Raw genomic sequence first — 27,707 nt, 5'->3', positions numbered from 1 at the left:
TACCTAAAATTTAGTTTTGTGCTTTTGCCTCGTTGATGACTGAATTATTTTCTAGTGTTCCAGTGTACAAATAGAATGGCTTATTTTTTTTTGTTGTCCTCAAACTTCTCACAGCCCCCTTCTCAAGAAATATCTGTGCTTGTATCCATACGCTTAGCAAAGATGCTCCAGTGATAAACCGCGTGGGGCAGGTGTGTGTGGGCCGGAGCACTGCGGCGCAGGAAACTGATCCCTTCCTGCTGGGGGAGAGTGGTGATAAGGCTGGAGCTGGTACTGCTGGGCAGTGCCAGATGCCCGGCGGGCTGCAGGGTTGCCTCTCCGAACCCACCGGGCTGGGCTCTCCGAACCCCCGCGGTGGCACGGGGCCGCCAAGCGCGCTCATGTCCCGTCTGTGGCGGAGCAGGAGGTGGAGCAGGCAGAGAGCAGGCCCTCTGGCGGGGCGAGAGGGGCCACCCCGTGCCGGAGCGGCGAGGTGGTGAAGGACCCTGTCAGTCGCTAGGCATCAAAGGCTGTTCTGTGGCGTGTTCCATGGAAGAGGCGAGATTGAGCCAGCTTTGAGCAATTCGTAAGTGCTCTGGCCCTCTCCTTGCCAGACGGGAGGTAGGCTTGGGAGTGAGGCCCGGGAGGCACTGGTGGCCCTCACCACCATGGCTGCCGCACGCGTGCTTCACAGCTGCTCCGCGAGATGCAGAGCTGACGCGCCCTGTTGTGCGCATCGTGACTCCAGCTAGTGATGAAAACACAGCAGGCCTCGCAGAAGCTTCAGGTCTTGTTCCTTCCATTTCCTGGCGTCTTCAGAGGAGGTTTTTCACAGTTGCTCCTCACAGCACCTGCCGGTATCACCTCTCCCGGCCAACCCCTCCTTTCTGAGTCCGCCTTCCTTGCTTCTCCCTGGTTATCCCTTGGCTAGAAGTTCATGCTTCTGCCCCTTCTCCACAGTAGCTGCCTGATGGCTACCACCTTTACTGAATTTAAATAGGCACTTCCCTGGGCAGGAGCTCCAGGACTGACTCACAGTCCGTCAGAGAAGTTTCGGCCCCTCAGCTCAGCCCCCAGAGGCCTCCCGTGGTCTGTGCACGGCCTGCCTTGCCAGCCGTCCCCCACATTGCTCTTCAGCCAAACGAAGTCGGGCGTCCAGCCCTCCGCCCCGCCTCCTTCCCTCTGTCCTTCTGCTTGAGCTGCTCCACCGTCCGGCACGTCCTTTCCATTGTCACTTGTCAAGGGCTTCCGTTCTTTAGAGTCAGTGATGCTGTTTCACATGTGACCACCGCTTTGGTGGTTCACCGAGACAGGCCAGGAAGAACTCTCCGCGTCTTGTGGATATTCCGTGACGGGCCTGACTTCCTAGATTCCTGTTGCCCCTTCGTCAGCCCGCCTGTGGCTTGCTCCCTTTTGTGGAAGTGGACTCACAGTGTGCTTTATTTGTGTCTTCCACAAAGACTAGAGAAGAACATCTCAGCAGCCTGGCCAGCCAGGAGCTGTGTCTTGCACGTCGCCCATAAGTTATCAGGTTGACACCAAGAAAGCCGGTACTGTTGCTAAACCCCGGGGTTTTTCCTTACCTAGCAGCCTGGAAACCCGGCACCGCGTGGGTGTGGCACTGACACTGAGGGGAGACCACCCCCACCCCCACCCCGGACCCTGCAGAGCGCCGCGTCTGTCCCCCGCTGCAAGCTGATCTGTCTCCAGGCTGGTGGGCGGTGGCTGAGGTTCAGTCTGTGTGCCGGCCGTGACGACTTGTTTTTCTGTCAGGGTCCATCTCGTTTGGCCCCAGCAAACCCTGCAAGGTGGATACTACTCCAGTTTTACGTTTCCCGTTTTACGGTAATTCCGTCCACAGATACATCTGAGTCCCTGCTGCGTGCCAGGCACTGTTCCAGATGCTGGGGTGCGATAGTGAACAAAGCCAGGCCCTCCCCTTGTGGAGCTGGCGTTCTGTGGAGGAGACAGACGGCCGCTGAGTTAAAATAAAGCCGGCAAATGGAGAGCAAGGAGTGGGACTGTTTAAAGCTGGGGTCAAGAGGAGTCTCTCTGAGCAGGTGACTGAACGCACACAGTGCGCAACAGCGAGCGCTGAAGCAGGGACTTGGCAAACCCAGTGCCAGCCAGAGTGGCAGACAGCAGGGCAGGCGAGGTCACACACAGCTAAGAGGGGACGGGTCTCTATTAGGTTCTCAGCGTGCTGTGCACAGCATTAGGTATTATCTCGTTAATCCCTACGACGATCTCACGAGGTCTTTGTCGTCTCCCCATTTCACAGATAGGAGGAAAGAAATTCAGAAAGGTGAACACACTTGTTCAGTGTCACACAACTTGGAAATAATGGAGCTAGGATTGAACTCAGGTCATTATTGTCCTCTAGGCTATATTGCCTTTCAATAGCAATGTAAGGAAGGTTACCCCAGGTACAGATGAAGAATCACTTCGGAAGATGGAGAAAGTGGGACTTGTCTGATTCCCCTATTTACATTCATAACTGAAAAGTTCTTACCTGATCTTCAAGGCTGGCTTCAGATGCCGCCACCTCCTGGAAGCCTTCCCTGGCTACTCCAGGACTCTTCTTCCTCGGAGTTCTCTAGCCCACCATGTGTCTCACTATTGTGGATAGTCTTTAAATAGATGTAATGATTTTAGAAACCTTCTTGTCCACTAGACCCTGACCCCATCATAGGCAAAGACGTGTTTTATTTGTCGTTTATTGTCTGGGACATAGTGCTTAGTGATTGTCTTTAAATGAATTGGATGCCCGAGCAAGGTACGGGGAGGTGCTGGGCCTTGGAGGAATGCACTCCACGCGTGGAAACAGGAGGAGGAAAGGCAGGGACCCCCCCAGAGCAAGCAGTGACCTTGAGAGTTGCTGGACTCTCAGACGCTTGCTGTGAGCTGGTCACTGTGAACTGTTCTGGACGCACTCCTAGGTGGTTTTGGGTAAGGGGCATGGAGGCCAGCAAGCAGGAAGAATGGGGGTCTAGATGCCTTCAGACAGTTCTCAGCTCATGATGACGGGGTACCAGGCCCTCCTTCCAATCTCATTGTAGGAGGAAATGTAGTTATCAGATCATCTCCAGTAGGGGCACAGTTACAGTTGATGTTGAATACATGCAGAGTTTATCTCTGAAACCTAGACGAAATTTCTCTATAAAAATAAGTATAAGGTTAACAGATTTACAAAAATATCTAGCAGAATAGCGCATTTCCTTGGGCACATTTCTCTGAGGGCCTAGAGTAATTTTTTTTTAGCCTCAGTGCAAGTTTTTAGGAAACGTGTAAGCACACGTTCTGGAGCTCAGTTAGAACTATAGTGGAGAGGCCGTTGCTTGTACTACAGACAAGGGGTCTGTAAGTGGTCAGAGAGAGGGGTGCCAGGATCGGGGCAGGGGGGGGAGGCGTGCTTGAGCCACGTTCGTGTGGGTGAAGATACCCCAGGAATATAGGTATTTCTGAGGAAAATCAATGAATAAAGCTGAATTTTAAATATTTCAAAGGTTTAAACTTTGGTTTCTGTTTGGTTGGTTTTTGTGTTTCAGGGTTCTGTTTCGTTTTTTAATAACCAGGCCCTTAATCAAGCAGTAGGGCCTTAAGTGTAACAGAAACACAGGTAACGCGTGACGGCCACTGCACTGTGCACGTGGCTCTTGTCACATGTCTGGGTTGTAGTAGTGGGACGGAGATCAGAAGACGATTTTCTCTCTTGTGTGTCTGTCATGACAACCAGTGCAATGACCTCTTTCTTTCATTAGAAATGTTTGGTTTGATTGTGTCTGCTGAGCCCTTCGTTGATGATCAAATGCACCACTTTGTGATGGTACTTTATCAGTATTTATTATAAATTTAAAAAAATGTTTTTTTACTCTATAACAGATTCTTCTGGTTTAGTTAATCATGCAACATCATTCCAGTTGTTTAAGATTACCTTTAGGTTTCTCAAGTTAGTGACTAAAAATTGTTCTAAACGAAAATAAACTTAGCAAAATAAATGTTACTTGCGTTAAGCTGCTTCATTACAAATTCTAAAGCAGTTACTTTAATTTTTTTTTTGAGATTGAAGTTTCATGTTTTATTTGTTGAAAAGAAAGAGGTCATGTCAGCTAATCAGCTTCAACATACATAAATGCAATTCCCAAGCCTCTGAGTGCAGGGTTTAAAGAAGAGATGACAAGACCAACTCGTTCACAAGTACTGAGGGAGGTTCCTTGAATGTCTGGGTAAAGTTGGGTTCTACTGAATACAGGCTAACCACCCAAGTGGCCCCACTCTGGGGGCTTACCGGCCCATTTAGGATGGGTCCAATAGACTGATTTTGGAATATTTTACTCTAAGAGTCAGGATAGTTTAATTGCATTTATTTAAGCATTCTGTTTGTACAGTGAAAATGGGAAGTAACTCTTTCTAGGGAAAACTGTGCATTTCTGTTATCAAGCAGTTTCTTTATATATGCAAAAGTAGTTTGTAAACTGTAAAGTTCTATAAAATATAAAGTGGTATATGTATAGTCCATAATAATTATTTGCATTTCCCCCCTTTTTTTCTCACAGTCTCTGAAACACTAGGTCTGTTATTCATTCATTGCCCTGCCACTGCTTTGTAAATATAAGTACTGATAGTTGTTTACATGTGAACGAGGCTCAGAGATTATGCCAGGCATGTTCACAAGCACTGACTTGTTTGAACCTCGGGACAGCTTCCTCATGTTTCCACTTTATAGATGGGCTGAGGTGACGAGGCCTGGCTCACGTAGCTAGCAGTGGCCGAGAGCCTGATGGAAACCCAGATCTGGGCTCCAGACCCATCGCCTTTCCATTAGACCACACTGAGTCATTGGAAAGCTTGAGATGTTCGTGTGTAGAAGGGAGGAGTAGTTTTGGCAGAGTCTGAGTCTGATTTCAGGGTAGTTTTCTCCCATTTATCAGGAATAGCATAGTCCTGACTCATTTCTGACTGTTCTGTTGGAATCCACAAGTCCGCCCTGTATTGAAGTTAGAAAGAGTTTCTCTTGTCTGGTTTACATCCTAGTTTCACTTTTGATAATGCTGATTTAGAAGGTAGTCTCTGTCTGCGCTGAAAGCTTGATTTAAACGAAAGCTTTTAGAGATTTTTTTTAAGTGCCCTAATAGAGTATTGTCGCCTAGTACATGTGAAGTTAATTTTTGTAAATTATATGCTTTTGAAATGATTTAATCAAATTAATGCTGCTGGTGATTTTTACGTGCACCGAGTCGTACGTATTGGGGGTTTGACATGTTCATAGTACCTGGCTTACTGGAAATTCTTTTAATTCCATCAGCCACGACTAGCGTTCTGTAGTCAGTCTGGCGTTAGGAGAGACGTTCAGCCGTCTCTGACCAGGTAGGGGCAGGGCGGTTGATCGTGTTGCACGTGAACAAGGAAGTGTTCATGAAAGTGATCATGAAAATACACCATCACCACCACCCCACCACCACCCCCGCCGTGCTACTTCCTTCATCCTAGGCCCCCTTCTCGCACCGTTGTCACAGCATCTGAACTCTCTTTGCCTCTTTGGAGATTTGAGGGTGCTCCTTGATGATGTCCCTCACCTCTCTGGCTCCTAAGGGAGTTGAGAAGAATACTCTGGAGTCACATGGGCGCTGAAGCATCTACGTCATGTGTTGTAGAATAACACCCAAGAAGGACCCGGAGCCAGATGGCTTCCTGTTCCTCACCCTGGAATTGGACTGAACCTCTCAGCTGCAAGCCTGGAGACAGGCAGACACTTGTAGGACCCCCGGGGGGAGTAGCCTGAGACACTTGCAGATGAAAAAGAGCCCGAGTGAGATTGGAGCAGTCATGAGCACAACAGAAATTTAAAGAGGATATTTACTTCTGGAAACGCTTTCCAGGCCACATGGATCCGTCCTCTTAGTCCTGTGAACTTGGCGTCCAGACTAGAGCGTGACCACCCCCTCCTAATAGCCTCCGCATAGCAAGGGACAGCGCGGCGCTTCCCTCACTAGAGCACTTTGAGCAAGGGTGCATTTTTGTCTGTATGAAAGTGTGCTTCACAATGGCCAGTGTTTGGGTTTATTTAGCTGATGAACCATCTTAATCCTCTTGCTAAACTTATTAACACATTAATAAATAAACTTTAATAATCTTCTTAAAACTTATTACTACAAGAAGCCCAAGTATCGTCTTGTTAAACATAAAAACAGATATTGCTAACATCTGAAGACCCAGTTTTCTTTTTTCCCCCTTCACAGAGAAAAATTTTAAAGGAAGGCTTGAAACTTTTAAAATATAAATTCTGGAGTTTGACCTCACGGGTTTCTAGTAGCATGTCATGGCTTCATCATGTTGTGGAATTTGTTAAAATCAAACTGCATGAGTCAAGATAAAAGGCATTTGATATTTTTACAAGCAAGAGGCCATGCGAATGGGTGGATATCGTCATGCTTTTGAATTCTTAGCTTTTTAACTCTTCGTCATGGGAGGCTCCAGACGCACACAGAAGCAGAGAGAGTAGATTGGGTAGCGATCTTCCAGGTTCAGCAGCTGAAAACCTGCCACACCTCACCTCTGTCCCCAGCCACACAGACACACACTCCCCACAGATGGTCTCAAGCGCCTTGAAGGCATGTTCCTCTGTAAACATTTCTAAAAGATAAAGACTTTTTAAAAACAACATTACTACACTGTAAGAACGTTCTCAGTAATTCCTTAATACCAGCTGTCCGGTCAGTGCTCGGATTCCCTGGTTAAGGCATTTTCACACTTGGTGTCGTCCAGTCTGGGGTCAGACAAGCAGGGCTGGGTGAACTTGGCTGTGTCTCCTGTCTCCTCCTGTCTCTGTGCACTGCCGCCCCCCTTCTTTTTTTCTTGATCGCAGTTTATCTGTTGAGGAAATCGTGTCCTGTACGCTGTGCCCCACACTCGGCCTGGCCAAGTGCCGCTCCGTGCTGCTGTGTTGAGCGGGTCCCCCTCCAGCCCCTGTATTCCTGACTTACCTACAGCCTGGTCGTTAGGATTGAGAGGAGTTTGGTCGGATTCGGACTCAAAGATTTTGTTTTTACAAGCCCACGTGTAGGTGCTGTGTGACACCTGGCCGCTGTCTCGGTGACGTTAAGCCGATCCGTAGGTTCAGAGAGTCTGTGTTTCACCTCGTGGCTTTGGAGCTACTGATGTTTGTGCAGGAATTTTATTCGGGGCCACAGCATGGCCACGGGTGCATTCATGTCATCTTCGTTTATTTCGCTGTTATACTTCTTTTTTTTTTTGGCTGCGTTGGGTCTTTGTTGCTGCGCACGGGCTTTCTCTAGTTGCGGCGAGCAGGGGCTACTCTTCGTTGTGGTGCGCGGGCTTCTTATTGCGGTGGCTTCTCTTGTTGCAGAGCACAGGCTCTAGGCGCGCGGGCTTCCGTAGTTGTGGCTTGTGGGCTCGGTAGTTGTGGCTCGCAGGCTCCAGAGCACAGGCCCGGTAGTTGTGGCGCACAGGCTTAGTTGCTCCACGGCATGTGGGATCTTCCCAGACCAGGGCTCGAACCCGTGTCCCCTGCATTGCAGGGTGGATTCTTCACCACTGCGCCACCAGGGAAGCCCTGCTGTTACACTTCTAAAGACAGCCTCCGCTCATCAGCTGTTCAGTTGCCCTGAGAAATGGATGACTGAGAAGTACGTTTGCCATGCCCTCCCCCTCCCTCTGTCCCCGCCAGACCTCCCTGCTGCTCCTTGGCCAGTGCCCCAGGCTCACCTCTGCTCTGGAAAGCTTTTAGCAAACGACTCCTTCCATATTTAGAGGTGCAGCCCTACAGGAAAGCACTCCCTGTCCTGCGTCTGCTCTGAGTTTGTTCTCCATGGCACTTACATGTTGATGTACCACACGGTTGACTCACTTAATCATCTTTTCCCCAACCCAGAATGTAAGCTCAACAAGGGAAGAATGGGGGGGGGCTGTTTCAGTGCTGTAGCCCCAGCATGTACACAGTGTGCTGTTAGCTCATGGTAGGTGTTTACAAACATAATTAAAGTAGTCATCTTGGATAAAATAAAGGAAGGGTCCTAACACTTTTTTTAATGGTGTGGACAATATTCTTGTTATTACTCAAAAAAAGTTATGCTATATTTTTTAAAAAGTATTTGCTTTTTAAGTTAATATGAAGAATAGTCATTACCTTAGTTTAGAAATAAGATAAAAAATTGAAAAGTAGGAATAGCTTTGCGCTTTTGGAGTGGTTGTCCTGTGCCGGGTGCCCTGGGAGTTCATGGAATCCTCTCTGCATCTCTTTACTTGAGGAAGCTTCTCTTACTGCCTCATTTTACAAATAGGACAACAGAAACAGAAGTTGGGTAACTTTTCTAATGTCATGGGGTGAGTAGTGGAGCCAGAATCTGAATCCAAATAGAGATTTTTGTATATTTTATTTTTCCATAATTTCACACATAGAGGATGGTTGTAAGAATAGTAAAGTGAAGTCTCATATGTTCTTTACTCAAATTCACTATGTCTCTATTTTGGCCCACTTGCTTTCTCCTTCCCTCTACTTTTTTTTTTTTCTTTTTTAAAATTGAAGTATAGTAGATTTACAATATTGTGTTAGTTTCGGGTGTAAAACAAAGTGATTCAGGGGTTTTTTTGCAGATTATTTTCCATTATGGGTTATTACAAAAAGCGAGTATAATTGCTGTGCTATACAGTAGGTTCTTGTGGCTTATCTATTTTATATGTAGCAGTGTGTATCTGGGCATCCTGTACTCCGAACTTACCTCCCCACATCCCCCTCTGATAATCATAACTTTGTTTTCTGTGTCTGAGTCTATTTGTTTTGTAAGTAGATTCATTTGTATTATTTTTTAGATCCCACATATAAGTGATATCATACAATATTTGTCTTTCTCTGTCTGACTTGCTTCGTGTAGTATGATAATCTCTAGGTCCATCCATGGTGCCGCAAATGGCATTATTTCATTCTTTTTTATGGTTGAGTAATATTCCATTGTATATATATGTACCACATCTTCTTTATCCATTTCTCTGTCGATGGACATTTGGGTTGATTCCATGTCTTGGCTATTGTAAATAGTGCTGCTATGAACATTGGGGTACGTGTCTCTTTTCGAATTAGAGTTTTCTCCAGATATATGCCCAGGAGTGGGATTGCTGGATCATATGGTGGTTCTGTATTTTATTTTTTTAAGGAATCTCCACACTGTTCTCCATAGTGGCTGTATCAATTTACATTCCCACCAGCAGTGTAGGGGGAGGGTTCCTTTTTCTCCACACCTTCTCCAGCGTTTAGTATTTATAGACTTTTTGGTGATGGCCATTCTAGCCAGCGTGAGGTAATATACCTCACTGTAGTTTTGAATTTCTCTAGTAATTAGCAATGTTGAGCATCTTTTCATGTGCCTGTTGGCCATTTGTGTGTCGTCGTCTTCTTTTTTTTTTTTGAAACATTTGAAAGCAAGTTGCAGACATGGTATGCCCCTTTACTTATAAATGTTTCAGTGTGCATTTCCTAAGACCAAGGACATCCTCTTACACAGTCACAGTGTCTTTACCAAAACCAGGGAATTTGACTCTGATAGAATGCTCTTATCTTATCCACAGTCCGTGTTCTTGTTTCATCTCAATGACCCCTATAGCTGTTGCCCCTCCGCCCCATCCGGAATTCCATCCCGCCTGGCACAGGGCACTGTTTTCGTGTTCTTAACCGATAAAACACAGGGAGCTGCCCTCTGGAGTCATCACACAGGAAACTGAGTGTGTGCTGAGGGGGGAGATGGAGCAGTGCACATTGTTGGGATGACAGCACACCCCGTGGGAGCGTGGCCACGTTGTCTGTTTCAGTTCTTCTCATTTCTGTTCCTAACTGATGGCCGTAAGTTGTTGCCGTCTTCATCCTGACCCTGCTCTCCCTGGGCCCACACCTGGAATCCTTACCTTTCTTGATGGGACCCTGTGGATCTGCAGTTAAGTTGTGCATGCCCACTGCATCTTTTCTGTCACATGGTGTCACCGCTGCATTTTAAAGGGCCGTACATCCCTTGTTTTGACTCTAGTTTGACTTGTCTGCTCTTGCCCTTAGCGTACTGCAGTTGTTTCTTCTCTGTTCTACTGTCCTGGGGGCTTGTTCATCCAGCAAGTGCCTTATACAGAGAGAGTTGACTTTCAAGTGAGTTTGCAGCACATGAGTGAGAGTGAATGAACAAAGGATGCTGGTAGGCGGGGGAGGGGCTTTGCAACCTATGTATTCAGATGTCCTTATGTTTTTTATGTTAAGGCAGTTTATTTAAGGTGTACACTTAAGGTCTGTGTCTTTGCTGATGATTTGGGGGAAAGTGCTTATAAAGCTCTTTCACAAATCAGGATCTGCTAGTTTTCTGCAATTTTTTTCTTCGTGGTTGAATGTTAGATGTTCACAAGAATCTTGAATTGTCTATTGGTCTTTGTTGTTTGTCTCATTTCATTTTGTTTCAGTTTTGTGATTTGCAAAGGTATCTGTACCTTTACTTGGCTGGCTTTGTAAAGGCTTAGCTGGCTGACTCTCTTTATGTCTTGCTAAAACTTTCTGTGTCTAGTGCTAATCTTTCCTAAGAGGGAAAATTGCATTTTAAAATATTAATATGTTTCTTAAAACTCAGTTATATTAAGAAATCAAGTGTGCCAGTAGTCACATAAAAGCATTGCAATTTTGTATTTGTTTTTATTGATATGCCTTAAAATATAAGTTTGCTCTTGTATTAAAATGTGTTTGTTTTTCTCTTTCCTCCTCCTGCCTCTTTATAAAGGAGTCAGTCACTGCCAACATAAAGTTAAGAAAGCTAGGCGCTTTCTCCCTTTGGTCTTCTGTTCCCACGAACCTCCTTCTGCGGGTACTGCACTCATCTTTGCACAGACTCTTACTAACCACAGCGCCCCAGGCAGCAGCCTAACCAGATGCTTGTAGATTACCCTGAGCGGGAGTGCCTGTCCTGGGGGTCCGTGAGTGCTGTCCACTGCCGGCAGCGGTGCTGTGGGCCGCTCTCCTCATGGAAGACTGTTGCCCGTTTGCTGGTTTTTAAATGCGTGACAGGGCTAGAAGTCGCTTCCTGGCTTCCCCTGTGGGATCTTAGTGTTTTACCAAAGGGGCCGGCAGGTACCTTTGCCTCGTGGGTTTCCTGACCTGGCATGAGATTAATGGAGAAGGATGGTCCAAGTGAGCCCCAGGGGTCTGCCTTTCCTGCCTCGGGGGCAGATACTCAGGGTGCTGCAGAGCAGAGGCCAAGGGGGGGAGTTTTCCAGCAAAGGGAAGATTATCTGTAACAATTGGAAGAGTCACTTCTACAAACACTGTATAATTGTAAGTGGAAGCTCGCCGCAGAGCCTCAGGTGCTGTACTCCTTGAGCTTCTTTGGAGAGGCTGGAATCCTGGGGAGGCTTGCTGAGGGCTGTTCCCTGCTTATTGTGTGGGGTACACATCAATGACCCGTAGTTTTCATTTCCAAGAGGATACAAATTCCTTTCGAGGCAAGTAGAGTCATTTTTTAACATTTAACTGTGAGGAGCAATCCAATCAGTTTTGCTTAATGCGGCAGGAACGCACTTAAACTGCTATTTACTTGGGGTGATGTGTGGACCGCTGAAAACTCGCATTAATGCCCTTAAGTAAACATGCTAACTCCTATGATCTTCTTTTATCTTTTGAATTAGACTGGGGGGGTAATTTTTGTGTTTTCCTTACACTTTGATTTGCTTGTCATTTTAATAGCGTTTTCCCTCTCTCCCCCCTCCCCTCCCCCTCCCCCCCTCTCTCTCCTCCCCCTTTCTTTGCATGCCACCCGGATCTGCAGATGAAATTAGTGGGGACGGTAATATTTATTTTCATGTTTGTGTTACTAATATAATTATTTATGGATATAAATATCATTCAGTATTTAATGAAAGGCAAAATGTGGCTTTGATCCAACAAAACAAGTATGAAGAAACCGTGGTGTGAGTCAGTGATCTCTTCAGAATTATTTAGGGCTTTGACACGGGAAGGGTAACTGTCAGTTTCTTTACCACATCTCAGTAGTAAATTCAAGTCGTATCTAGTCATAGCGAATTCTAGAGGTGAAGAAAAGTTGTCGAAATGGTATCATTCAGCAGTAAATGGGAGAAATTTGCACACTCCTCCACACATACGTAATAGTCATTTTTAGTTTGGGAGTGAGGTAGTGGAAAGGAAAGAAAGAAAAGTGATGTTTGAGAGTCAAACAGCCTAAAATAATTAGAGAACTACCAGCAGGAGTGATGATGAGTATTTCTCAGGCAGCTGAGGTTGTCACTCTCATAAACCAGAAATTTAGAAGCACGTGTAGTGTCTTGTTTTCCATTTCCTTTGTGTACTGCCTGCACGAAGCTTTGTGCTCTTACGATACGGAGTGAGGTTTATAAACTAAAATTAGAGGAGGTTGCATTTTTCCTCACGATTAAATGAAATAACGCTTTCACTGAAGAGTCCGTCTGTGCTTGCGTGTGTGTCTGGTCGACGACTTGAGCACCATATGAGCAAAGTGCTTGCAGTCAGACGTCTGGACTAAACGTGACTTGGAAGGCGCCTTGCCTCCTGGGACTTCCAGCTCCAAGCCTCGTTCCCAGGCCGACTCCTTGGTGGTTACTGGGTGGGCGCCCCCGATGTGCGTGCGTGTCCTTCACCAGCGAGTCTCCCAGCAGGGGTTCAGAACATGATTGGTGTTCTCCTCGCTGTCGTGCGGGTGAGGACACGGGTGACCAGTCCAGGGCTGCTGGGTGAGTGGTCAGGTCCCAGGCTCCAGCCTCGCCCCGTCCCGTCACCAGCTGGCCAGTTGGGTGACCTTGAGCAAAGCACTTCATCTCTGGAGTCTTCATCTGTAACAGGCCTTGATGTTTGTCGTGCGGACTACTGTGAAAGCATAAAGATGTCAACAAACGTGTATTAACGAGTGGTTATTAGCACATTATTTATCTAAAGAAAACATCGTGCCTTTTCCCCACATTTGAATTAGGGTGAGTAGTAGTATCCCCATTTTACAGGTGAATAAGCTGAGACTTCCACAGACTAAGGCCTGCGGGCCAAATACGGCTCACCTCTGTTTTTGTATTGCTCCTGGAACTAAGAACCGTTATTACAGTTCTTAATGGTTGGGGGTACAATCAAAGAATAGTACCTGGCATCAAAACTATGTGAAATTCAAATTTCTGTGTCCATCAGTAAAGTTTTGCTGGAACATAGTGACACGTTCACTCATGACGTGTCTGCCCACCCCTGCAATCTCAACAGCAGAGTTAAGTGGTTGCAGTGGAGACTTTGTGAGCCGTGAAGTCTAAGATACATACTGTCAGACCTTTTGCAGAAAAAGCTGACCGACCCCGGTGCAGGTCACAGAGCACAGCGGAGCCCTTCCTGGCTTCCTGAAAGCCCTCCTGCCCCTGGCCCCCACAAGCTGGTCGCCACCTCCAGGGCTCACGGCAGGGTCACGTGTGCAGGTGTGGTGAGAAGCTGTGCTGTTGCTTGGTCCCACTGAATTGCTGAGCAATCCCGTGACTGTGCATGTGTTGCCCTGGGGGTGGTGCCTCATCAGGCCTCCTGAGGGCAGCAGGGCGCCGACCAGAGGCTGTCGTCAGAGCACTTGGTGTCAGGCCCCGAAGGGCAGGTGGAGGAGGTGGAGAGGGAATCACCTGGCCCCCCTCTTCCCCGCGGGGAGGGGTTGGCTCCTGAGAGCTTTGTGGTCCTGCAGGCTCCGGTGCACTTCCTTTTGTTTACAGCCGAGCGTCCACTGCTCTGTCCCTCTCCAGCTCGAAACTGACCCCTTCACGGTGACTCCGGAGGCTTCAGGCTCTTTGCGTGACAGAGCGTGACAGGCGTGTGTCACTGGTTTCAGTAGTGACTTCACTAGGCCTCTTTTCCTTTGTTTTAAAAGGAGAACATTGTACCTTTCTCTCCTAATTACTGAGCTGTCGGTTTCTGCCCTTTTAACGTGTCTTCCCCTCATTTTTATTTTACCACGTATTGTGATACCAAACCTTTCAAATTACAGTGTTATCCAAGGTTTCAGAAGTCTCTGTCCATTTTTCAAAATGTTTACTTTGAAATATTTGACTCATGGTCCTAGAATTGTCTCCCAAGTGCACAGACCCAGTTAAGCCTTCCAGGGATGCCCATGTTGGGGGTGAAGTCCCAGAACATCCTTAGGGGAACACTCCGAGGTTTCGAAGCATCAGGTATCTGGTCTCACAAATAAAAGTCCCCAGAAACGTATTGGGAGATAGTAAAGAACGAAGCCCAGAACACGGCGGCCCAGGAGCTCTGCTGGAGCGCTGAGTGGCTGGGGACTGTGAGAAACTCAGGGTGCCTCTGGGTCCGCCAGCTTCCTGCCTGGGAAGCGGGGATGATGATAACAGTGCCACCATGTACGATGCCCCGAGGATTAGATGGCGACATGTGTAGCTGTTTGTGACGGCGTCTGGCGTTAGGGCGAGCGCTCCGTTAGCTGTCGTCCTGCTCAAATGGAGGGTGCAGAGCTGCTTTCCTGTATTTGTGACGAGATCTTTGAACCTGTTTCCTTTTCCTTTATATTTTCCTTCTTTTATGTCATTATTTTGGGGGCCAGGTGGTTTCAGGGTGGACTCCAGTTTTTCAGGGGCCCTTGAGTATGTAAAAGTACCTTGCATCTCAGTGTCATACTGTCTCATAATCCTAAAAACCAGGAAGGAAAAAGGGAAGATAGAACCAAATCAGTATCAAGAATTCTTAGACAAATATGCCGAGTATCCCCACTTGGAAAGCCCTATATAGAAGGTTACGGTAAAACCTTTGTAGGTCCACGTGCCTTCAGTAGTGTTGACCTTTCTGCATAAGAACCAACTCAAGGAGAACACAGCAGCAAAAGTTCACGTGACGTCACGGTACCCATAGCCACACCCACGTGTCGTCATGAGTAATGCCCAGGAAGCTTGGATAATCCCCAAAGTTTTTTTGTAGAATTCACACAGCACTAAAGAAAAAAACTGCAGCCTTTCTCTTGTGATTGTGTGAATTAATGCAAGTGCATGCAACTTGGTTTTTCCCACGTCACTTTTGTGTGTTAGCCTCTGACACATGAGCCATTTTATTCTTACTCCTTGAAGCCGGTTCAGAGTCGGTATCCCTGCTGAGAGTTTTATAAGAAGAGGCCATCTGGGAAGCGCTTACAGTCCCACCAGGAAGGCTCCTTCCAGAGGCCTCAGAAGGAGGGAACCAAGGAGCCTCCCACCTGTTTGTCACCTGTCCTGTGCAGGGCTGCACCACAACTTCACGTGCATCTCTGTAATCCTCACGACGGCCCCACCAGGTAGCCGTGCTCGCACTGGGCACGTGAGGGCACAGCTGAAGCGCAGACGGGTTCAGCGGCTCCTGGGGTGGAGCAGCGCCCAGACATGCAGCTGTGGCTGGCCTGGCTTCCTCGCCTCTGGGTCACAGGGAGCGCCGTCCCCTCCTGCACTGTTGAAGGGCACTCCTCCCTTTCGTTCAGCAAGTGCTTACTGGGTGCCTCCCGGGCCGGCCGGCCCTGGGTTGGAAGCTGAGAACACAGCAGTAAACAAGGTACATACAGCAGGGCCCACTGCCCTGGGGGCTCTGCTCTGGATGGGGGTACACGGTTGACGAGGAACCAGAGGACCGCCAGAGGGTTGGTAGTGATGGGCCCTGAGCAAAACATGTCAGGCAACGTGATCGAGAGTGATGGGGGTGAGGATGGGTCTCTGAACAGGTGACACTCAGGTGGCAGATACCATTACCCACAGAGACGGAGGGACAGGCGGTCAGTGACCCCAACAGCCTTGGGAAACTTTGGTGCCCGCAGAGTCGATGGATCCCCGATATCTCCTTAGTAGAGCTGAGAGCCAAGTGCAGGGGGTGTTGAAGATTCCGGAGCAAATCTGGTAGCAGGGCGGCAGAGGCAAGAGATCTGGGCAGTTTCACTGCCAGAATCCGGCCCCCCAGGGTCAGCTAATGTGTTTGGCCTCTAAGGGTGTGTGCTTTGTGTGAAAGGGGGCAGCAAGGGTGGGTCTGTGGTTGCAGGAAATTGAGCCTTAGTTGCATGTGCTCTGAGGGAGGGGCGTGAGGGGAGCTTGTCCGACTGCAGACAGAGTGAGTGGCTGAGTGTCCGTCTGTGGGGCCTTAGCCCCGGCACATTCCCCCGCTTAGCCCTTTCCTTGCCTCTGCCTTAACACCACCTCCATCCCCAAATTGCATCTCACCTTACACAAAAGCAAGGCTCCCGGCCTAGGAACCATCACTCACTCTTCCTGGTAGTCACTGGGAACAGGATAGGAGGGAGAAATTTAGGAATAAAGAATGTAAGGTTTGGGGTAGATTAAATAATTTTTTTCTTCAATCCTGAAAGTAGTATTACCTATAAACATGTAAGAATAATATAAATTATCCACCTGGCATACAGGACTCACAAATAGGTAACATTTGCTAAATCTCTAAAGGAGAACCGATTTATTGACTTTACATTCTGCCAGTCGAATTTGTTTTTACTTTAATCACTTTTAATGATGATTACGAATTAAGAAATGAATTCTTGGGCTTCCCTGGTGGCTCAGTGGTTGAGAATCCACCTGCCAATGCAGGGGACACGGGTTCGAGCTGTGGTCCAGGAAGATCCCACATGCCGCAGAGCAACTAAGCGTGTGCGCCACAGCTACTGAGCCTGTGCTCTAGAGCCTGCAGGCCACAACTGCTGAAGCCCGCGCACGTAGAGCCCATGCTCCGCAACAAGAGAAGCCACTGCAGTGAGAAGCCCGTGCACCGCAATGAAGAGTAGCCCCCGCTCGCCGCGGCTAGAGAAAGCCCGTGCGCAGCAGCGAAGACCCAACGCAGCCAAAACTAAATAAATAAATTTTAAAAAAAAAGAAGAAGAGGGCTTCCCTGGTGGCGCAGTGGTTGAGAGTCCGCCTGCTGATGCAGGGGACACGGGTTCGTGCCCCGGTCTGGGAGGATCCCACACGCCGCGGAGCGGCTGGGCCCGTGAGCCATGGCCGCTGAGCCTGTGCGTCCGGAGCCTGTGCTCCGCAACGGGAGAGGCCACAACGGTGAGAGGCCCACGTACCGCAAAAAAAAAAAGAGAAGAAAGCAAGAAATGAATTCTTCCAGTTGCTTTTAGATTGGGTCTCAGTCGTTACCGTAGCAGTATGTAGAACAGTTGATATCTAGAGACCGTAAACTATATGTAGTCTCTATTTTCTTTGGTTTCTATAATTTTAATATCTGAATGGAGTAATAATGGCAGCACAGAAGAAAGAACTTTTAGTTCTTTAGCTTTTAGTTTCTCTGGGGTTAAATTTTGAAAACGATCTCTCTTCAGATGATAATTCAGGAAGTACTGCCCCTCCTTTCCTGGCCCATCAGCCTAAACCCTTGTGCATAGAGCTACTAAAGGTTTTCCTCTTTCCAGAAAGAGAAAGACAGACAAGAGCTGAGTGATTTTTCAGTGTAATTGTTATCCAAGTGAGTGGGTGTTTTCTACAAAAGGGGTTTTCCCCCCACTAATGTGGTGGTGGGTCTTTAAGTTGCTGCATTACTGAAAGGAATTAGTGGAAACATTGGAACTCCTTGACATTACGTCTGAAAAGAACTCGTTTCAATGTGCTGTTTGTTCTGATTTTATTCTCTTTGGCACATCTTTTACCCTTTTGACATTAATGCATACTGTTTAAATATCTGAGTGAAAAGTTACAGGAGAGAAATTCCTGGGTTGCTTTCACTCTGAACAAATGAAGTAAGTTAGCCCAGTTAATCTCCTCAAAAGTCAGCCTGCCGTTTTGTTTTCTAAAGGAGAACATCCAGACTGTGCTGTGGAGTCTAACTATGAATGAAATCTAAGCTGTGTTCTGGAGGTACCGGTCTTGTTTGGAGAAATCCTGGTAGACAGCGGTGTGGTTTTAAACGTGTATTTGGTGTAGTTGAGGGGGAGCTTGGCAGTCAGTACTGCTTGGTGGGTTTGAATCGTGCAAACAGTTGTTTCATGTCTTTCTGTTTTCCACAAGGGCTTTCTCTGTTAGTCTCTTTGCTCTCTGAGGAACAGGTCTGTGTATTATGACATGTTGGACCATGGTGTCACTTTTATTTCCATAAATGACTCATGTGTGAGCAAAAATGGAGTAATAGTGTTTTAAGAATAATGTCAGCATGGTAGGGGGTTTAGGCAGATCATTTTGCCTTTTCGAGTTATATTAAAGGCCAGGGGGTTGAATATTTCACCTCTGTTTCCTTTCCTACAGAAACAGATGACTATGCTGAGATTATCGACGAGGAAGATACCTACACCATGCCCTCGAGTGAGTAGACTTTTAAATATCTCGTGTTTAAACGGTTTAGGTATTTATTGTCCTTTTAGAACTACTTTTAAGACCTTATTGAGTTAGTAACAGAAATATTCTTTTCAGCCTTTAGAATTCTGTATTGTATGTGCCCACTGCCAGGTCAGAAGCCTGAAACTCAAATATCTATAATAAGTCAATTCACTTATGGGGTTTTTGTAATCTTGTTTTCTGGCTCTATGATAATATAACCTTTAATGATTAGAGCATTCCCTCTCTGTAGGAAATTAGTATTTGAAGTTAAATATGTATACTCACACATATATACAGCTCTTTGAATACACACATTTAATGAATTGCATTTCCCCTTTGAACTTTCATTTTTTTATTGCCCTTGACTAAGCAATTACAAAGAGCAGCCCGCGTCCAGTCCGTCCAGCTCCGAGTTGGAGGTGTGGGGAGAGAAGGGCTCTTCACTGACCACCCCCCACAGCAGCCTAGCAGTGTCACCCTCTGCTTCTCTCCGCTGTGCGGCTTGCTGGTGAAGAGAGTCTGGGAGCCCCAGCCCTTGTGGTGGGGTGTATATAGTCACAGCTCTTGAGTTGGAGACAACCTTGGAATTTCACTCAGGTTAAAAAAAAAAGTTAACCCTACCTCTTAAAGAGGCCCAATTAGGAGTCCACCTTACAGCCTCAGAGGCCTGATAATTCAACATCTGATGTCCTGGTTTCAGTAGAGCTCCATGTATTTGGAAAATAAATGTTTCAGGTGCTTTACCCTGTTGTGTAAATATTTTAAAAGTGGTTCTCAATAGATTTACCATATACACTGAGGAGAGTTACCAAAATAAAGAGAAACAGCCCAGCCCTGTCAGGCAAACATTATCCTGGGTGGACCTCTCCTTTCAAGAGCTCCCAGGTTAGTGATTTGAAACAGAGGCAAGAGCTGAAAAACTTAAATGTGTTTACTTTGACTTGCAGTAGCAATTTGGAAGAATGTTTAAATTTAGGTTTAAAGTTTTGGTTAGCCACCTAGCCATTTGTACATTCCTGCAGAGTATCCACATTTTTATTCGTATATTTTCATAGTTGAGTGGTAAATGTCCAACATGGCTACCTTTTGTCCAAACCCCACAATACGGTGATCATGTAGGAATTTATGGGGTAGAAACGTAGAGCATTGTGTATCACACTGAGTTAACTTGAGGATGTTACTTGCGTTTGGTGTTTGGTCCTCTTTTTTGACCCGTGTTGATAGTCAAAATATTTAAGAAAGTAAATATTGAAACGTACTCTCCGAGTTTGTTGTTGTTAACCTAATTGCTATTAGTTATTTCTAAGCAAGGTCTTCAATTTTTTTCTCTCTTAATTGCAATACAGAAAGCTATGGAATAGATGAAGGTAACAGGATTCCTTTAAAATAACTGCATTTGCTTGCAATTGCAACCGATGGAATGATAACGGGATGTTTCAGTTTTCAGTTAACTTTTATTTAAAAATTTTTTCATTGGTTTACTCATGCTGTTAAATCAATGGAACTACTAGCTAAAGTGATTTTAAAGAGGAAAATAACCTTCTAAAATTTGGGTTGAATTTTCTGTATGATTTATAATTTGACAAATTAGAAGAAATCAAAATACCAAGCAGTTAATTGGATTAGAATCATCCACTGGGTTCCTAGTGGGTATTTTCTTTCCATGTGTCTCAACAGCCTGCTAAATAATTGGTTTTGTATAAATCATAACAATTTAATACATTAATTTGAGGCACATGCTCTCAAAAATATAAAATACTTGTTATTTATTATGTGATACGTTCAACTTTGATTCCAAGTCATCTGATTTTGAAATCAGGTTTTAGAAGCTCCCTCTTTAAACTCTTTTAGCTCCGTGAATAATATAGATAGGATTATAATAAAGTGGAAAACTCTTAAACTTGTAAAGCTACTCATGAGACAATTTTTTGTTCCCTCCATATTTACAGACTTTAGTTACTTGTAAAATAATTGCTTTAAATAACTGTTTTTTAGCCTTCATATATTAATACCTGAACTAATAGCTCATATTAATTAAACATACATAAACTTGGAGCAATTATTTAGAAAACCATCAAATAGATAATCAGCTAAATCAGACATTCAAAACTACAAAAAAAATCTACCTTGTATAAAACTCCTCATTTTGGTAATTCAAGCAGTGCTGTAACAGGTACATAAATTCCTTTAAAAATACTGTTTAAGAGAATTCCACTCTGTCTAAAGCATTTTCATAGAATGATATGCCACCGATGAAGGTTTTACTCATGGATGATGATGAAATGAGGTGTGCCCAGTGTTTTCTACACTGGGGATGTTGCACTGAAGTATCTTCTGGTGTGTGGATCATGTTTTGCAGCCAGGGACTATGAGATTCAGAGAGAAAGAATAGAACTGGGACGGTGCATCGGAGAGGGCCAGTTCGGAGACGTGCACCAAGGCGCTTACACGAGCCCGGTGAGTCCTGTCAGACAGCAGCCGAGCCGCTCCTGCTTACGTGTAGGCTGCTCCTGTTCGTCTTCACGGGTCCTTAGTTCTTCAGGGTGTTTGCAGTTGTCCTTCATAAAGCTTATCACGCATGTCGACTCACTTGCTATAAAACTGGCAAAATTAGCTCCTGAGAGCTGGGTCTTCTCTTCGTTTTAGTCTTTCATCCAGCCTCTGTCATCAGTAATGGATTCCACAGATGATTGTTCCCTTGGGTGCAGTTGACAAATAGATAACAAACAGATGCAAAGTCAACAGCAGTTAGCCAGCATTCCCAATTACCTGCATTCTCAAGAAAAGAACATTAATTTGCCCCAAGTTGCCCTCCCAAAGAGATCAGTGAATTTTTTTTAATGATTTGTTTAAGAATCATCTCATTGAGATATAGTTCACATACTATGAAATTCACTCTGTTAAAGTGCACAGTTCAGTGGTTCTTTAGTATATTCACAGAGTTGTACGGCCATCACCACAGTCAATTTTGGAACATTTTCTTTACCTCAAAAGAAACCCCATACCTTGGCGAGGATGTGGAGAAGAGGGAAGCCTTGTACACTGATGGTAGGAATGTAAATTGGTGCAGCCACTGTGGAGAACAGTATGGAGGTTCTTCAAAAAAGTAAAAATAGAACTACCATATGATCCAGCAAGTTCCACTCCCGGGTATGTATCCAAAGAAAACAAAAACACTAATTTGAAAAGATACACGTACCCCAGTGTTCATAGTAGTATTATTTACAATAGCCAAGACATGGAAGCATCCTAAGTGTCCATCAACAGATGAATGGATAAAGAAGATGTGGTAGAAACTAACACACCATTGTAAAGCAATTATACCCCAATAAAGATGTTAAAAAAAAAAAAAAAAGATGTGGTATGTATATGTATACAATGGAATATTATCCAGCCGTAATAAAGAATGAAACTTTGCCATTTGCAACACCATGGATGGACCTGGAGGGTATTATGCTTAGTGAAATGAGTCAAACAGAGAAAGGCAAATACTGTTATGTTATCACTTATATGTGGAATCTAAAAAATAAATGAACCAATGTAACAAAACAGAAACAGACTCAGAGACATAGAGAACAAACTAGTGGTTACCAGTGCGGAAAGTGGATGGGGGGAGGGGCACGATAGGTACGGGATTAAGAGGTGCAAGCTACTATGTATAGAATAAATAAGCAACAAGAGTATATTGTACAGCACAGGGAATATAGTCAATATTGTATGATAACCTTTTTTATAATAACTTTAAATGGAATATAATCTATAAAAATTTTGAATCACTATGTTGTACACCTTAAACTGATATACTATTATAAATCAACTATACTTCAGTTTAAAAGAAAGAAAAGACAAAAGAAGCCCCATACCTGTTAGCAGTCGCTTCCCATTCCACCCTCTCCCCAGCCCTTGCCAATCCAGTTTGCTTTCTCTTTCTCTAGAGTTGCCTGTTCTGGACATTTCATATAAGTGAAATCATACAGTGTGTGGCCTTGTATGATTGGTTTCTTTCCATTAGCATAATGTTGTCAGGTTCATCCACGTGGTAGCCTGTGTCAGTACTTCATTTCTTTTTATGGCCAAATAACATCCCATTGTATGGATAGACTACTTTTTGTTTTGCCAGTCATCAGTTGATGGTCATTTGGGTTATTACCACTTTTTGGCTGTTATGCACAATGCTGCTATGAACACTCGTGTACAAGTTTTTGTGTGAACATAGTTTTCGGTTCTCTTGAGTATGTGTGTCTAGGAGTGGAATTGCTGGGTCATCTAGCCACTGTTTAACTTTCTGCCGACCTGCTAAGCTTTTTTCCAAAGAAACTGCCCCAGTTTCAGTTCCTAGCAGCAATGTGTGAGGTTGCCCATTTCTCCACACCCCGACCAGCGCTTGCTGTTGTATGTCTTTTTTTATTAGATCAGTAATTTTTCAATGACAGTTTAAAATAACAGTACATACATGTTCAAGAAACTATTTTTAACTGGAACAATGACAGTGAACAGAGATGGCTTTAGTAGGGATATAATAGCAGATGATTGACCTTTTGTGACCCCCGATATGGAAACTGCAAATGGCAATTTTTCCCCCTGTGTCTCCTTATCTGTCAGTTTTCCACATCCTTTACACATGCGCTAGGGATACACTGATCATTACTTTTATAACCGGAGGACTGTAAAAGTCTTTCCTTCGAGGAAAATAGATAATTGTTATTAGAGATTCTGTTTTTTAAAGTTCAGTTTTGAAAGTTTTTACCCTTATACTTATATAAAACTGTATCATTTATTATATATTTTTATCCATTATCTCTTTTTCCAGTTTTTTGGGGTTTTTTTTGTTTTTTTTGTTTTTTTTGTTTTTACTCTATCTGTATTGTTTATCTTCTTAATTCTCTTAACTCTGCTCTTGAGGCAAAATGCATTAGAAAGAGCCCTGGATCTAAATTTGATCAGAAGACCTAAATCTTAGAGCTGGATCTACCTGACTGTGAGATGTAAGGGAGGTGAGGCTTCTTGATCTAAAGTATTGGACTTGAACCCAGTGGTCTCTGAGCTTCCTTACATCTCTAGAATTCTTAACAAGCAAGCATTCTGAAGTTCCTGGAGTACAGGGACTTACCAGGATCACACAGCTAACAGCAGGGCTGATAGACTTTATTTCAGTCACTTATAAGTAATTCATTTTAGTTGTAAAAATACAAGAGAAAAATTTTTTTCAATATCCATAGTGTTTACTAAGTATTTGTTGAGTGAATCCCAGCCTCCAGGAAAATATCAGTGCTAACCTTTTTTGTTGAATGTCTTTCTGATACACATCGTATGTGAATGCTTGTTTATTTTGTTTTTCATGTGGGAATCTCATTTTATAGCCGATTCATTCCTCTAGGTTTCCGTTAAAAATCCTTTTTCCAGTTTATGCTCTTTAGTGTTCTGTAAGATGTAATAACATTTTATCAGGGATTCTTAATAATTGGTCAAATGTAACTCAGCATAGATTTCATGGGCAAGAACCCAGCACTGGTTACGTTATTTGAGACTCAGTGAATTCTTTTAGCAGTTATTTGTCAGTCGTCCCCCAAGTGGCAGCTCGGCGGTGGGGACGTTGTCATGAACAAAACAGTCAGGGTTCCTGCTCGCACAGCCCTTAAATTCTATCTGAGGCACGAGGGGACCGGCAGAAGCAAACACACTGAGTATCAAGTGGGGAATCTGTGCTCCGAGAAAAACAAAGCCTGGGCTTGGGGAGGTCAGGGCCCTCTTCCCGTGAGACGCTGACACGTGAACAAGGAGGGGCAGTCCCTGAGCTCCCCGTGGGGAGTGTGCCAGACAGGGCGGAGCTCCAGTGCAGGGACCCCAGGTGGAGCTGAGCGGGGAAGGAGGACGACGAGGAGAAGCGAGCAGAGGGGGACTGGGCCGGGTGCAGGGGCGGCGCACGGGGCGGCAGGGCAGCCCTCATTCTCAGAGTCATGGGCACGAGGCGTATCTGAAGGCTCCCAGCACACACTTTTCTTTTTTTCTTAGGCCCGGTTATCAGGTTCATTTTTATAATTTGAGCATCGCTGGTCATCTGCGCACGCTCGCATCATTATTATCCTAGTCTTAAAAACCATGCTTTAAATCTATTTTCTCTTAATTCATCCCAGAGCAGTCCTCCTCTAGACTCACTTGTTAAGATCTTTTGAGTGTCTGCTAGCTGTTACTAACTCAGAGCCTCATCACCTGCCCCTCACCTCGGCCTCGTGGACACCAGGGTGGCATTTTCATTCAACATTGAAGAACTGCTCTGTCCCCCTAAACTCTGCTTGTGTTTTAAAGAAGGTAATGAAAATTGTGTCGTGAGCAGTTACTGAGATGTGTTCGCATCTGCCCCCTTTTAAAGGCTTTTAGAAAACCCTGTGCTCAGTTCTGGTCTTGCGTGCTGTGGACTGACATCTTCTCCAGCATCAGGTCTCTGTGACCAGCCGCTCTGACAGCTCGGCACCCCCCAGGCCTCTGCAGCCTTGGGCCACTAGTCACCGGGCCTAGTCCATGGACTGATGGCCGAGACACCTGGTCTGCTCACGTACACCCCTTTGTAGACATGCGGCCTGTGGAATCTCAGGCTTAGCACCCACTCGAAACTATGCATTTTTAGAGAGCAGTATTTTCCTTGCGTTTCTTTACTGTCTTAATAAAGCACCATGTTCAATATTTGAGTTGAATTGACAGGATTGATGATGACTTACGGTCTTACAGAAGTTTCTGTTGTTATTCAGATCTCCTGTAAAATGGGCATTTTGTGTCATTTCTCAGGTATACCAATCAGCCTTACGCACATAGAGGTAGAATTCATGGTGCTGGTCCTGGAAGTTTGCTGTGTAGTTACAGAGGACAGACTAAGTCATTCAGAGCAGAGTGGTTACATTGAGATGTCCTGGGTTGCTAGTGACTCTCAGAAGGCCCCAAACTCAGACGTTTAACAGATGGGCCTCTGTGCCAGCAAGCTGCCGTCCCACCGACATCTCAAGCCTGTCTTGTCCAGAGCTGGGCTTCTGATCTCCCCCTTCTCTCACCAGAAACCCGAACTCACCCTCCCCGATGCCCAGCCCGCTGTCTTCCTGCCCCCCCCCCCCCCGCCTCCGTGGCGCCTTTCCTCACCTCCCCTTTCGGGGGGCCTCTCACTTAGGGTAGAAGCCACAGGGTCTGACCCCTCTCTCCACCCCTGGCCGGCATCCCCTCCCCTCCAGCAGTTCTTTGTTCTCATCCCCTCTCTTCCCCTCTCCTCTCGGGGAGGTTACCTTCTAACCCGCTCCAGTCCACGATGGATGTCTCGTTCACCGTGTTTGTCTGTATCCTCCTCTGGGATGTCATCTGGAGTAGCACAGGGGTCACCGGCCCTTGTTCACTGGTGCAGCCTTAAGCCCCTACAGGAGTGCCCGGCACTACGGAGAGGAAATGTCTGTGGAACAGACGAATCGCCTGCAGCGTTTTACATGCACGTCTGTTTTCTGGGGTTTTTCTACAGAGGATTTTAACTGTTCCTCTCACTCTTGAGATTGTACAATTCTGGTTCTGTCTGATCCAGAATCCAGAGTTGCAGAATAAACAGCCTGTCCTCAACATGCCCATTGATTAACATAGAGACCCTCTTGTTGCATGTGTCCCCGTCACAGGAGAATCCAGCTTTGGCGGTTGCAATTAAAACATGTAAAAACTGTACTTCGGACAGCGTGAGAGAGAAATTCCTTCAAGAAGCCTGTAAGTTTCTAGAAATGTCTGTGGAACTCCATTTGACTTTCTGTGAAATTCAAACTGTCTCTGAAGATGTAAGAAAAATAATGTTTTGACTTTTAATGAGACAACTACATTTATTACCCTGCCATGCAATTAGTACCTGTATTTGTAGAGGCACGTGTCTACAGAGTTTCCCAGGTCAGCTGTCATGTTTGGGATGTAAAGGCAGATTGATTTCCTGTCCCTTCGTCCTCCGGTACCTTGCACCATAGCCACCTTCACCCTGGCATTGGGCAGATATATAGAGATGCCAGCAGGCCCTGGAGTTGGAGGTGAGCGGGACAGACACAGTCCCTGCAGGATGGAGCCCACGGATGAGTGCGGGAGAGGAAACCCTGCCTGTCCCGAGGGGGCTGCTGTGGAGAGCTGTGTGTGATGGGCCCTCTCTCCTGAGTGCAGACCCTCAGAGAGCCAGGATCTGGTCCTGCCCGTTTGCACTCATCAGGCTCTTTCCCTCCTGCCCTCAAACTGGGTCGTCTTCCTGCTTCCGTTCGGCTTGTCCCTTCTGACCACATACTTTAATAGTGTCTCCTTAGGAGGCTTTGTCACAGGGCCCTGCTCTTTCCCTTTCTAAGTGTCCATAATTAAATATGCATTGTCTAGGGATTTCCCTGGCGGTCCAGTGGGTAAGACTCTGCGCTCCCAGTGCAGGGGACCCGGGTTCCATCCGTGATCCGGGAACTAGATCCCACATGCGTGCCGCAACTAGGAGTCCTCATGCCGCCACTAAGAAAAAAAAAAGATCCTGCATGCCACAACAAAGATCCCGCATGCTGCAACTAAGACCGGGTGCAGCTGAAACAAACAAACAAATAAATATATACATACACACGCGCACACGCACGCACACACTGTTTAAAAGTTACTCTTGTCTCTGTCTCCCTCTAGACTTTAAGCCCCAGTGGGGCAAGGAACGTCTCTCTTCTGCTCACCGCTCAGACCCAGAGACAGCACAGGGCTTAACTCATAGAAGGCGCTCAGTAGCCACTGGTCGTGTGAATGAGTCTTGGTGCCCTTCATCACATGTACATTGAATTTCAGAAACATTTACCACCCAGTAGTCCAGTAAGTCACAAGTCATGGATGAGTCATATTGTGAGTTCATCAGTTAAGTCGCAGCAAATCTAGTCCTGTCCCTGGATCTTTGACTTAAGTACAAGACAAGGCCTGGTGATGACTTCTTTCTTCAGGGCATCTAGGCCAAGAAAACACAGAATATATATCAGCCATCATTACCTAACAGCCTGTCCGCCTTACCTTTTGTGGTAAAGTGCATTATATATTTTCAAAAATGCACATTTTTAAAACGGCTTCTCCTTCTCTAAAATTTTTATGAACAGTTATTGTATCGTGATTTCTGTAGGGCTTTGGAATCACCATTACAGAAATCAACTTTAGAGTTTCACAGGAGTAGTCAGTTCAAACTAACCTTGTTCTCTTTTTGAAAGGCTGTTATTTCAGAGAAACATGATGGATGTAGTACACCTAAGATCCTGTGGGGCTTGGACAGGCTCTATACGTAAGAGGGGAAGTAAACTTTTTCTATAAAGGACCACATAGTAAATATCTTAGGCTCTGCAGGCCAGATGGTCTCTTGGCACAACTGCTCAGCTCTGCCATCAGGGTGTGAAAGAGCCACAGACAGCACGTAA

The 27,707-nt window shown here is 45.7% G+C and overlaps 1 protein-coding gene across 9 annotated transcripts in view; it reads left to right on the top strand.

Moving 5' to 3' along the window:
* PTK2 (protein tyrosine kinase 2) overlaps positions 1 to 27,707 on the top strand; it is a 252,711-nt gene that overhangs the window by 163,405 nt on the left and 61,599 nt on the right. For 5 of the 9 annotated variants that reach the window (XM_059995242.1, XM_059995241.1, XM_059995244.1 and 2 more), the window contains 4 exons: positions 18,220 to 18,276; positions 19,638 to 19,658; positions 20,651 to 20,748; positions 25,935 to 26,019. In XM_059995242.1, the coding sequence (XP_059851225.1) occupies positions 18,220 to 18,276; positions 19,638 to 19,658; positions 20,651 to 20,748; positions 25,935 to 26,019 (261 nt within the window). Of the gene's footprint in view, positions 1 to 10,742; positions 10,827 to 11,783; positions 11,802 to 18,219; positions 18,277 to 19,637; positions 19,659 to 20,650; positions 20,749 to 25,934; positions 26,020 to 27,707 lie in introns of all 9 variants that reach the window. The other 4 variants (XM_059995249.1, XM_069539995.1, XM_059995243.1 and 1 more) reach the window with 2 other exon arrangements.

The sequence above is a fragment of the Delphinus delphis genome, chromosome 17 (assembly GCF_949987515.2).
Source record: "Delphinus delphis chromosome 17, mDelDel1.2, whole genome shotgun sequence".
Lineage (NCBI taxonomy): Eukaryota > Metazoa > Chordata > Mammalia > Artiodactyla > Delphinidae > Delphinus > Delphinus delphis.
This window is presented reverse-complemented; position numbering and strand designations above follow the sequence as displayed.